We start from the raw sequence: 13,024 nt of genomic DNA, 5'->3' as shown, positions 1-13,024 counted from the left end.
CGAAGACTCCGACATCTGAATTTTGGTCTTCGTCAGGGGTAGTGAAATACGCGTTGTACTCTTTTTTCCTTAACCAAGGTTTTGTCCCATTGGGTTTTCTTGATAAGGTTTTTAATGAGGCAGCTCTCAAAGCGTATTACTAGATATGTGTACTCTTTTTCCTTCATTGAGGCTTTTTCCCACAGGGTTTTTCCTAATAAGGTTTTAACGAGGCATATGATTTAATTAATGGACATCCAAGGAAGAGTATTGTGAATTCTGATGGATGTCCATCAATTTACTTGGTCATTAAGTCTTTTGGCCATCACGTGGCTTGGCCACTAAGGGATGGACAATTTACTTAGCCATTAAGTCTTTTGGCCATCACGTGGCTTGGCCACTAAGGGAACGTGGCCTCTAAGCCTTTCCCTGATTGGCTTGGCCACCAAGCTGTTCTCTTTTCCCTTCTATAAATAGGAGGCTCATTTATACATTTGGAGATCAGTTAAAAAAAGTTGAATAATATATCAGTCTCTCTCTATATACTTGTTTTGGTGTATTTACTTTATAATTTTTATTTCATAACATCTATCACTTTAACCGTAAATTCCTTTTCTTTTGTAAATATTCTCACTATTATTACATATTACTTGATTCGACCAACAATTGATATTATTATCAACCTTTAAAGTCCCAAATTGTCACCAAAAACGTTGTTGTAATACCAGTTAGCATGTGTCACTTACATTTATGTCAAACTAAACAATTTAAAATTGTTTTCTAAAGCATAATATGTTGAGGGTAACCAAAAATAAAAATTGACATGTAAAATACTTTCCTTCCTTTTACGTGTTCCTCGATTCTTTTCTTCTTCTTTGGCATTTTCCTTTCCTGTGTGTAGCATTAAAAGGGAAACTCATTTGGGAGTGAAAACCCTATTCAATGATGAACTTCAATCTGGAGGTTTAGAGGTAATGATGAATTCTTGCTTGAATTTTTGTGGGTGTTGTTTTGTTTAGCTAGTACTATATTTGCCAGCTAGTTTGATTTATGTTTCTTGTGTCTTGAAATTGGAAGTTGGATTAACAATGGTTTGTGTAAAAAATTGAGCTTTTCATCTCCCTACTATTGTCAATATTTTTCTTGATAAAGTGATTCAGTGTGTTTGGTCAACCCTTTTCTTCTAATGTGGAAATTCTACAAAGCATAAGGGTTTTATGATGTGAAGTGATGCATATAACATGATAATTTATCACCCCAATGAGTTTATTTAGCTAAATGACACTGAAAGTGTAGAGGAAAAAGAAATTGTTGTCTTAGAAATCAGCCCAGTAATGGATTTCCTTGCAAATTTCATGAGGGTAAGTGATAATTTACTCATCCTCAAGCAAAAGATCAAGTACAATTTAAAGCCTGTGAATAAATAAAAATTATGCCTTACTCTTTAAGGAGTTTGATGGGTGCTGAAGAAAAATGAAGTGTGATAAAGCTTCTTTTGGTGCTAAAGAGAAACTATTGGCCTTATTATCTTTAATAGAGAGATTTTGGATTAGAAGAGCTGATATAGCAGCTCCGCAAAAGGAAGATTGAGGATTGTTGCTACGCTGTTCTTGTTTTCAAATGAAAGGAATCACTTTACGAGAGCAAGATTTATAGCATTTTCATTATATCTCCTCAAATTCTCCTTAAACTAACATGCTTCATGAGTCACAATCCCCTCATCATCTGGATTCCTCCCCCTTCTGTAATAGCTAACAAGGTTCATTCAGCAGGATTAACATGACCCTTTATACTTTATGTTGATAAGTGAGCATAGCATGACCTTTTATACTTGAGAATTGGCTACACCCTATCCTGATAACTTATGTTGCTCGTATTCTTTTAAATCCTTGTTGCTCCCGTGTCGACACGACATGGGTGTGGGTGTGGTGTCCACACTGGATTTGGTCAACTTACATTGTGTGCTTTGACTACATCTATGACCGAGAAGTATAGATCAATTGGGTATTTGGTATGATTTTTGGGTTTATGTCATATATATATAAAGTATAAGAATGTTTTGCTATCATCACTTTTTGGTTATCAAAAAATGAGAATGTTAAATACTAGGTGTTATAAAGAATTAAATCTTATTAGTTTTAATTCAATAGCTTTAATTAATCAAGTTATATACTTTATATGTCATAATATACTTTTATTGGTGTATCCTATCACCCGTATCCGCACTCGGATCCATACCCCCCAATCCTAAAATTATGTGATGAAGAATCCGGCCTTCAAAACCTGTATCGCATATGCCCACCCGCGTCCGAGCAACTTAGCTGATAACCACCTTACCAGTGCTACTTTTGAGTCTTGAAGCAAGTAATCCTTGACTATATTAATGCTGCAGAAATTAATCCGGCCAAAGTTTCGGGCACATGACTCTCTCTCACTCACTCTCTCTCTATATATATTTGATGAGGATGTGCAAGCATGTTCGTTGAACAAAAGATATGTTTGCCATGGATTAATAATTGAAATACAGAAAAGAACTTTAGCGGGGTTGGAGTTAAATACAAATTGTGAGCATTTTAAATTGGAGGCCGGTGCCTTTCCACCTGTTGTGAAGAACTTTCCCTATGTTTTCACGTGCTTGTTTCTCCTTTGATTGAAATATAACTTCCGTTGATTGGTAATTTAATTTGCCTTATTACTATTCTATATGTCATTGAGAACTTCAAAAAAAACTGCAGGTTCTGTATTACTTGTAACTAAAAGAGGGAAATCCATTTATGTTTGTGGTTCATCTCCAAATTTCTTTAAGTGAATGGCATATTTGCATATCTATCTCTATTGCATGTCTGTCCCTCGTCTGAGCTCTGTATCTATATATTGTCCAACCCAATCACCCAATCTAGTCTATTTCTCCCTGGAAATATGATCTCACTGCTGCTTGTCTGCAAGTGCTGAATATAGTACCCTTTTTTACAGTTTATGTGGAACTTTTCACTTATCTTCAAAGCTAAATTGGATTAGATCAACTCAGTATTTTTAAATTAAAATTTGGATATTCAAAAACTATATGAAAAGTACAATAAGTTGCATTTTCTCATGTCAATATGATGACAAAATGCATTTAAAATATTGATCAAAGTTCACATAGTTTGAATCTCGAAAAGCGAAAAATGTATATTGGACGGAGGGAGTAGTTTCTTAACAAATTGATTCAATGTCAGAAATCGTTCAATACATTGTTTTTATATATATAGATGTCCTGATAACCTAATCTAAATACAAGTTTCGCTATACTATTTTGCAAATTGAGTGTAGGGGTAAGCTGATTTCAGATAAATCAAGTAAATTTGCTTCTTGGGCTTTTGTCTCTGCATATCATAGACAGCAGAATGAAGATGTTGGATGTGATAGAATAACATGAAGTGAAAGGGTACAAAATGTGCCGAATCTTTTACATGCTAAATGCCTCCCATATTCAACTTCCGAGCCTTCCGACCAGCTAACTAATTAGGTTGTTAATGCCTCTGATGATTTTGATTTGAGATGTGACCTTTCTCGCTTCTAGTTGGGAAGGGGTCTAACCTTGTTATTCTTGGTAATTTGGTTTCCATGGAACTGCTCTTCTTGTCTGATCAATTCCCGCTTTGATTCTGTTTGCTCCTTTCAACTTCATTTTATGTCTTAATAAATCTAGATGCTATTTCTGGATGTTTGAAGCGCTAATATTAAAATTCAGATATTGGTTCCATATGAATTGATAAAACATGTACATGTTCAGACACTCTTTGTGGATACTTCAGTAGCTTCATGCCTTCATCTTTCGTAGTGGTCTTTTGTCTGGCCAATGATCGATGAGGGAAATTCGTTATCTGCAGCCTATTCGTCTCTTGCTTGGCCTTATATCAGAACTTAAATCTCTTATCAGATAACCACCTAACACATCTAGATCATTATTACATTTTTTGATTTACGAAGTAATATGGTGATTTGTCTTTTGATTGTTGATGATCTAACTTTACTTGAGATGGTACCATTTATTCGATCCAGGCTATTGCAGTCACAGTTTCTCCCTTGGTCACGTAGTTCCAGTTTATGAACAGAGGAGTAATGGCATCTTTAACCCACCTTACATCTGCCACATCAGCAGTTACTTTGCGACATGTACGTCATAAACAGCTGCAATTGTTGAAAACCCAAAGAGTGCAAAATAGAATGACCTTTCCGTGTATTAGCCATAAGACATTCTCTATTTGCTGCTCAAATCAATCTCCATGGGAACCTGCACCTGTCACTTATGTTCCTAGTGATAATGTTGAAGATAAATTTCTGGAAGGGACAACCAATATATTTGAAACCATGTCTTCCAGTAAACCAGCTGAAGGGCTCACTGATGTAAAAAGCCAGCCACCATTACAGCTCCAATACCTTCGATGGCCTGTGTGGCTTCTTGGGCCCGCCATTCTCTTAGCCACTGGGATGGTGCCCACTTTGTGGTTACCTATTTCATCAGTTTTCATTGGTCCCAATATAGCCAGCCTGCTTGCCTTGACTGGACTTGATTGTATTTACAATCTTGGAGCAAACCTGTTTCTCCTGTTAGCCGATTCTTGTGCTCGTTCACCAGATACCAATCAAGATTCCAGCAGCAAGCCGCCTTTCGGTTATCAGTTATGGAACATGGTCGCAAACGTTATGGGTCTAGTCATTCCCTTGATAGTACTATTTGGCTCTCACAACAGTTTCCTTCAGCCTCAACTTCCTTTCATTTCTTATGCTGTGCTCTTGGGTCCCTATCTCCTGCTTCTATCTATACAGATACTCACAGAGATGCTGACGTGGCATTGGAAGTCACCAGTATGGTTGGTGACACCGGTAGTCTATGAAGCTTATCGTGTGTTACAACTAATGAGAGGGTTAAAGCTCAGTGCAGAACTCGTTGCACCATCATGGATGCTGCATACTATTAGGGGGCTCGTATGCTGGTGGGTTCTCATTCTTGGCATGCAGCTCATGAGGGTCGCTTGGTTTGCTGGTTTCACTGCTCGGGCTCATCAGAAACAGCTCCATGCCTTGCCCGACGCTGATTAGGTCCAAATGATGCAACTTCCTTTTCGGTTTTAATGAAATAGAAAATGGTTGTATATGGGATTCAATTTTTTTTTCTCTCTCTCTTTTTCCATTTCTTGTTACTGTTATACATAAGAATTTGGCCTTCAGAGATTACTAGGGCTGTTCACGGTTTTGGTTAAAACCAAAATCAAATCGAAAATTTAACCAAACCGAATAAAAAAACCGACATTTGGTTTGGTTTGGTTTGATTTGGTTTTAAATTTTAAAAACCGATAATATTTGGTTTGGTTATGGTTATATTAAAAAATAACCGAATAAATAACTGAACCAAACCGATAAATTATATACATAAATTTTATAATTATTTATATGTATAATATTAGTTTTTCATAAATAATTATAAATATTTTATACCTTTTAATCATTAATTTGATTTCTGGTTTACTTATTTCACATGATTGTTTAAGACCTGTGTTTTTAAGAATATGTTCAAGCCCATGTCTTTAAGTCTTTTAACTCTTTAAGTGTTAAGTGTAAATCTACTAATAGAAGCTCACGTTAGAGTCTAATGTCTTTAACTTAAATTTTTCCATTTGATTTTAGGTTGTTTCTTCTTCTTTTTTCGAATTTATACCTTTCTTTTTTTCTTGTCTGAATGGGTCCTAAACTTCTAATATTTTTCATATGAAAATGACAGAGGTTGTAAATTTGGAGGTTCCTATAGAAGATACTTCGGTAATATCAGCATTTGCTGCAACTCAAGCACATAGTAATGTCCTAATACTTCTTCCGTGGATAATCCTCCTAAAAAACAGAAAAGAACAACTCCTTGTAGTCGAGACCCTAGCATTGGAGATAATGATAGAAAAACATCTGAAGTTTGGGATCATTACAGAAAGTTTTTTTAATAAAATGGGAGAATTGAGGGCAAAATGCAAGTGCTGCCCCAAAGTTTGGGATCATTACACAATTTTTTTTTTATTTCATATATTTTCATTTTAATTTTAGGTAGTCTTTATGTTTAATTAATATGTATGTTTGTAACAACAGCTAAAAGCTCCTATGCTCTACTTTATTTTCAGGTATGTATATTAAGATGACAAAAATGGTGCAGCCACTACTTAGTTAGTTTTTAGCTTTATATGTAATAGTTTGACAACTTTGGGTAGCTTGAGTACGACACTATCACTAATAGTGAAAATGTTTCTATGATGTATGTTCCACCTTAAACTATAAATAAAATATATCGTTTGAACAAAAAAAAAGACATGTTTTTTTCAACTTTTTAATGTTTACTGATAAGTCTCATGGCTGCTAGTCATAAACCGAAAAATCCAACCAAATCGAACCAAACTGACAATAACCAAACTGGTGGTTATTATTTTATTTGGTTTGGTTATGGTTTTAGACATTTAAAAACCGACTAAATTAGTTTGGTTATGGTTTTAATCAATAACCGACCCAAACCGAACCATGAACACCCCTAGAGATTACAACTAGGATGTATGTTACCAGAAAATAAATAAAAAAGTGTATACAACTAGATATTTGTTTACTTAAAGATGCTTGCATATTTTCTCTACATATATCTCTGAGGGCATTGTGCTGGAAGCCTGTTACATGAACGTTTAAAGGATAATTCTGCTAGAGGTGTTCTTGCTATGATTTTAACATTTGTTGTGAAGACGCTTTGCCTCAACCCCCCACCCCCACCCCCAACCGCTGAAAAGAAGAAAAAAAAGGGGCACTCTGGTGTATTAAGCTCCCGTTATGCGCGGGTCACGGGGAAGGGTCGGACCACAAGGATCTATTGTACGCAGCCTTATCCTGCAATTCTGCAAGAGGATGTTTTCATGGCTCGACCTCGTGACCTCATGGTCACATGATAACTTTACCAGTTACGTCAAGACTTCACTTCGTAAAGGGTAGCTCGGTGCACTAAGCTCTGGAGTTCATGAATGGGTGAAATAATCTTGGGAAACACAAAAATCCTAGCAACGACAAACAATGTTTAAGTGGTTTGTTTTCATTTGCTAAGGTTCTGGAGGCAAAGTTATTCGATACTTGTGTTGGTGGGAGGCCAAAAATTGTTAAAAAGTGATTTCTTTCCGTTGCTAAAGCTTTGGAAGCATACTTATTCTATACTTTTGTTGATGGAAGATAACATGCATTTAGTGACACAGTCAAGGTACCTGTGAGATGGTTCAAACTTCACGCTACAAAAAAATCTTTGAAAGTAGTCAAAAGTAGACAATTTGTTTAAAGTTAGTGAGCTAGTTGCTGTTGGCTGTTAGTGACTGATCAGCCAAATTTTATAGTTCTAGAATTTTCTATGGTCGGAAGAAATCACTTGTGGTGGAAATATGACCAAACTATGAGCCTGTTTGGATGGGTTTATGCCTATAAGCTGTTTGCAGCTTATAAGCTAAAAAAAATAAGTTGGGTAGTCTAAGAGTCCGTTTGGATTAGCTTATAAGTTGCTTATAAGCTGTTTTCAGCTTTTTTGAGTGTTTGGCTAGCCAGCTTAAAGTCATTTTGTGCTTAAAATAAGCTCAAAAAAATAATTTGGTCCATTTGACTTAGCTTATTTAAAGCAGCTTATAAGCTGAAAACAGCTTATAAGCCAAAAAAAATAAGTTAGACTACCCAACTTATTTTTTTAGCTTATAAGCTGCAAACAGCTTATAGGCATAAGCCCATCCAAACAGGCTCTAACTTATTTTTTTTGGCTTATAAGCTGCTTTAGATAAGCTAAGTCAAATGGACCCAATTATTTTTTTGAACTTATTTTAAGCACAAAATAATTTTAAGCTGCCAGCCAAACACTCAAAAAAGCTGAAAACATCTTATAAGCAACTTATAAGTCAATCCAAACGGGCTCTATATCTTTCTCAGACTCTAAAAAGAGTGTCATGATGTCATCGGTAGTGTTTTAATGCTTTTGCTAGCTTTCAAAGTTATCACATGCTTAATAAATCTCACCGGCGCCTGTTAGGAAATTCCGGTTCTCATTATATTAGGACAAACATATTGCTCATTCTACTTTCTAACCTTAATGCGCTTGTCAACAAACCGTGTGGGTCACTCATGAGCTCTGTACCTTATTCTATATTGTAGTTGTTCTTTTTACAAATTAAATCAACTAAGTTCTAGATTATAGCAAGGATAAATTTATCTGTTTTTTCGAAAATTAGGTCCATTATTGAGGTGTGATAACTGCAATTTGTGGGCTGCTACTTGATCTTTGATGTAGGCAGAGGCGGAGCCAGGATCCGAAGCTTGTTGGTTCGGGGTTCTAATTCTTTAAAGTTATTGAGTTCTTAATTAATAATTTGTACATATTTGACAAAAAATTAATGCAAACATATGATTTTGACAAAAGCTACTGGACTCGGCCGAACCCACACGCGAAGGGCTAGCTCCGCCCCTGGTTGTAGGTCAGATAAAAATTAATCAAAGGGGAAATATTCATTTTCGTTCATAAGACTGTTTTAATAACTCATCGTTTGATCTGACCAACACTCCATTTTATTTATCAACAATCTTCAATACACGATTATTTCATTCAACACCATTCAACTTGGTCAGATCAATATCAATATTCAACAAGTATTTTTTTAGGATATGTTTTTCATTTATGAACCTAACACTAGAAAACAAGCGAGCAACCCGTTTATTTTCCTGAATTCATAACAAACACATAGAAATTCTCCATATGCAAAATCATAGTTACTGATTCACGTTGAATCTTGTGCTTCAAGAGTCCAAGATAAAATTTATATTAAAGGTATTGTGTGCCGCCCCACCACTGTCCGCCCAAGACAGCCCGCAACCAGCGCCAAGAGCCAGTCAAGATCAACATGCCAGAGGGTCCACAATAGTGGGAGGCCAACTTGCAGGACAAGAGTGGGAGACCAGCCGCGCACCTGTATGCTCGTGGGCCACTGGCCAGCTAAGACAAGCACTAAATCTGTCAGCCAGCTTGCCAGACAAGAGTGGGAGACCAGCCGCGCGCCTGTCTGCTCGTGGGCCACGAGCCAGCTAAGCCAAGCACTACATCTGCCAGCCTGTGGTCCATGACTACAAGCTGTTCAGCAAAGACAGCCACATGCATAGGGCCCACTGTCCAGCCTAGGGCATATTTTCCATCTATAAATAGTGTAAGCCTTGAGGGCAGAATTATTCATTCAATTCACCCTTGTATACTTGTAAAGATACATTCAGGAGATATATCAAAAAAGGCACTTGCCTCCCAAAACGTGCTCTTCTTACTTTCAACTTCTTGTGTGTGTTTTGCCTTTGTGTTATTCACTGTTTCCGCCAGTGACAGAGAGTTGGGCTGAAGCATTGAAAGGTAGTTGAGACCATCAACGCTACCCCACGCCGCCTTAGATTTTAGGCCCGTGACAAGTGGTATCAGAGCGAGTTACAATCATGGCTAACAACAACGAAGAAGTTGTTTACGACGAGCACCACGGTGGAGACAAGTCCCCTACCAAGAGGGCGACCAAACAGAAGAAACAACGGGACAAAAGCCAAGTTCGTGGTCCACCCGCTGTTACATCTGAAGGGCTGACCTTCCAAGCACCTCCTATGGGTGATGTGTGCGAAAGTTCGGTGTCAAACCAGTTGGCAGAAAAAGTCATCCACACAGAAGCTGGGTTACTCACCCTAAACCAGCGATTTGATACCTTACAAGATAACTTTCACACCCTTGAATCAGTAGCTCTTGATGGATTAGACGAAGTCCAAAAAGAGTTTAAAGCAGAAAACAACGAGTACAAGGAGACGCTGACCGGCCTTGAGCTCAGGCTCACAGAGGCGCTGGCCAGTTTGCAAGCAAAGGTAGAGACCTTGGAAACGCAACTGGAAGCGGCCAGGCTCAGAAACGGTGCTGGTCCAGTCAACGTTCGGGAAACCCGCATAGAGGTTCCTAAACCCAGAAACTTCAAGGGTGAAAGGAACACTCAAGATGTGGAAGACTTCAATTGGCAAATGGACGCATATTTCGAGCACGTCAACATTAATGACGAAGTTGCTCGTATTCGGACAGCAACCATGTATTTGAGCGATACCGCCTCATTATGGTGGCGGAGAAAGAAGGCGAACATGGAGAAAGGAACGTGTTCCATCGAGCATTGGGAGCAGTTCAAGAGGGAGTTAAAACGGCAGTTCTACCCCCAAAATGTTGTGCACGAGGCCCGTCGAAAGTTGAGGGAGCTCAAGCAAACATCCTCCATCCACGAGTACGTGAAGGAGTTCACAAAGCTCACTCTTCAAATCCCAAGCATGAGCAGCGAGGATTTGTTGTTCTACTTCTTGGATGGCCTCCAAAACTGGGCCAAACAGGAGTTACAAAGATGTCAAGTCGACAACCTTGACGATGCCATTGTGGTGGCGGAGTCCTTAAATGATTTTTGCACCGACAATACCAAGGCGAAAGATAACCGAGGAAAGCAAGTTGCTGCCAAGGTTGATCAAGGCAACGGGGACAAAAATAGATTTGTCCCCCACAAGGGTCGTGATTTCAGAGGAGATCGGGATCGCAATCGAGGTTCCAATTCCAATTTTCGCAAGAACTACGAAGAAAAGAAGAAGAACTTCACCCCAAACGATGGTTGTTATTTGTGTGGACAAGCAGGCCATCTTTACAGAAATTGTCCTTCATTGGGCAAACTTGGCGCAATGCTTACTGCCAATAAACAAGCAGGTGCGCAAGCCGGGGCTCAGACCAATGAGCAAGGTGCAAAGGCGGAGGCAGCAGAGCAAGCAAAGGCTAAGGTGGCAGGCTTGTTCAATCACATGACACTTGCTGCCATCACAGCCAAGCCACCCCAAATCAAACCAAAAGAGTCACTGTTCGTAGAGGCGACGTTAAAAGGCAAACCAGTCCGCATCATGGTGGACACAGGTGCGACGCATAATTTTATTACAGAGGAAAAGGCAAAGGAACTGAGCCTTTCCTACGTTTCCAACTCGCTGTTGAAGACAGTCAACTGCCTTCCCACGGACGTAAATGGATTTGCCCCTAAAGTCCATCTCGTCTTAGGTGATTGGCAAGGGTTCACCGATTTCACTGTCGCCCCGATGGACGTCTTTGACATCGTATTGGGTCTAGATTTCTGGTATGTGTCACGCCCCAAAACCCACCCTAGACGTGACCGGCATCCGACGTCATGAACGATATCGGAAGAACCTAAACAACACCATAATAATACTTGAACCCGCCAGGTTCAACATTCGCCTCCAACAATTTATAAATTAAATGTAACATATCATGAATCATGAATTAAATCAGCGGAAGTCTTTAATATCATAAAAGTTAATCAAAACGTGACAAACGCCCAAGAGTTAACAAAACTCAACAACTACCCACAAGAATGTATACTATGGAGCTTCTAGGATAAGAGGTAATAGTTTGACTCATCGGGACGCAACCCAAAACTAATAATAGATGAACAAAATAAAAGGGTGTCCCACGAATGGACGTGTGGGCTCACCAAATCAGCAACAACAGCAAGTTCTTTCTAAGCGTCTGAAGTATCAAGAACCTGCTCTCCTCCGTTACCTAACATACCATAAAAAACAACAATGGTATGCCTGAGTAATTCGTACTCAGTGAGTGCCTCGGGGACAATAAGTAATATAAAAATAAAATATAATAATACATAAAGAAATCAGTTCCGAAAAGATAGTATAAAAACTGTCATTCCACTTTATGATTCTTAATATCACTTATTGCACAGTTTATAAAGCCATTTCAAAATCCCAGTTTCAATTATGCTTAGTTCCATAATAAAGATGGATATCACAACTGCCCATATAAGCCCAACTCAATATCAACAACACTACGTAATACACCGGAATATGAATTCACGGTGGCTACTCTTCCTCCCGAATAGCAAGGCACACTGCGCAATACACCGGACTATGGATTCACGGTGGCTACTCTTCCTCCCGAATAGCAAGGCCATTAATGCACCCCAGATAGCGAACCCGGAAGTGGTCACTCTTCCTTCCGAATGGCAAGGCAATTAATACACTAGGATCCATAGTGGCTACTCTTCCTCCCGAATAGCAAGGCAACACAACAACAAAGTCCACGGCATAGAAGCCGATTCACAATTCGTCTCAAAATAGTCACACCATCAATAACCTTAAAGTTCATTATGCATGTCGAAAGGATAAGTAATTCCAAGCAATATTTTGAAAACGTACAACTTCTTTACGAAGATTGTCATGTCCCAATTCACCAATGAGAAGGTCATTACCAACAATTAACTAGCATTACTAAATATCCCTCATAGAGGAAAAACATTATTAATATCTTATACATATATAGGGTTTGTTACAAACTAGGTTTAATGTGGGTTTGTCCCCTCACACACATTAACTACCATTTAGACATAAATTAGAGTTCAAGGAACATGGAAATATTGCTTTTCCTTTCATTCATTAAAGGATCTTAAATAAAATTTATACTTCCAAATTCAAGAACAACAACTTATCAACAACAACCACAACAATATCACAATTATTTCATATCAATATCCAACTAATACTATCCATTTAATCATACCAAAATAGTCCCCAAGTCATTTGGTATCCAAAAATTATAACCGAACTTTCAATGCCATTTTCTCTATTCTAACTCGTCAAATCTATTAATGGTAAGGATAAAAACATCATTAAGACTTAAACATACCTTATATGAGCATCCACCACGAAAACAACCTCCCCCAAGTTAAATTTTTAGCTTAGAACGACGGCAACAACTTGTTCTACACTTTATCCTTCACGAGCCTCGGGATTCGGGGCCTCGAACTTGATTGATTCACCACTTTCTCTCTCTAAATTTCCTCTCTCTCTCTCTCTCTCTCTCTCTCTAAAAATCTGAAGTTTTGGTAGGGGAAATGTGGCTGCTAGGGCTGAACATTTCCCTTAAATACCAAGGGAAATGGGCCTGACCCGGTTTTGA

General features: G+C 38.3%; 1 protein-coding gene across 1 annotated transcript; it reads left to right on the top strand.

Annotated features, from left to right (window-relative positions):
• Positions 1-693: 693 nt before the first annotated feature.
• LOC132645743 (uncharacterized) lies at positions 694-5,199 on the top strand. Its single transcript, XM_060362906.1, has 2 exons — positions 694-950; positions 4,024-5,199. Exon 2 carries the CDS (start codon positions 4,069-4,071, stop codon positions 5,062-5,064), a length of 996 nt encoding a protein of 331 aa, XP_060218889.1. The 5' UTR covers positions 694-950; positions 4,024-4,068; the 3' UTR covers positions 5,065-5,199.
• The last annotated feature ends 7,825 nt before the right edge of the window (positions 5,200-13,024 follow it).

This window comes from Lycium barbarum, chromosome 6, assembly GCF_019175385.1.
Source record: "Lycium barbarum isolate Lr01 chromosome 6, ASM1917538v2, whole genome shotgun sequence".
Taxonomy (NCBI): domain Eukaryota; kingdom Viridiplantae; phylum Streptophyta; class Magnoliopsida; order Solanales; family Solanaceae; genus Lycium; species Lycium barbarum.
The sequence above is the reverse complement of the archived record's forward strand: the minus strand, read 5'-3'. Positions and strand labels throughout refer to the sequence as shown.

Bases quoted from the DNA above. Each gene is read 5' to 3' on its own strand.
- LOC132645743 (XM_060362906.1), top strand. From the start codon at position 4,069: ATGAACAGAGGAGTAATGGCATCTTTAACCCACCTTACATCTGCCACA.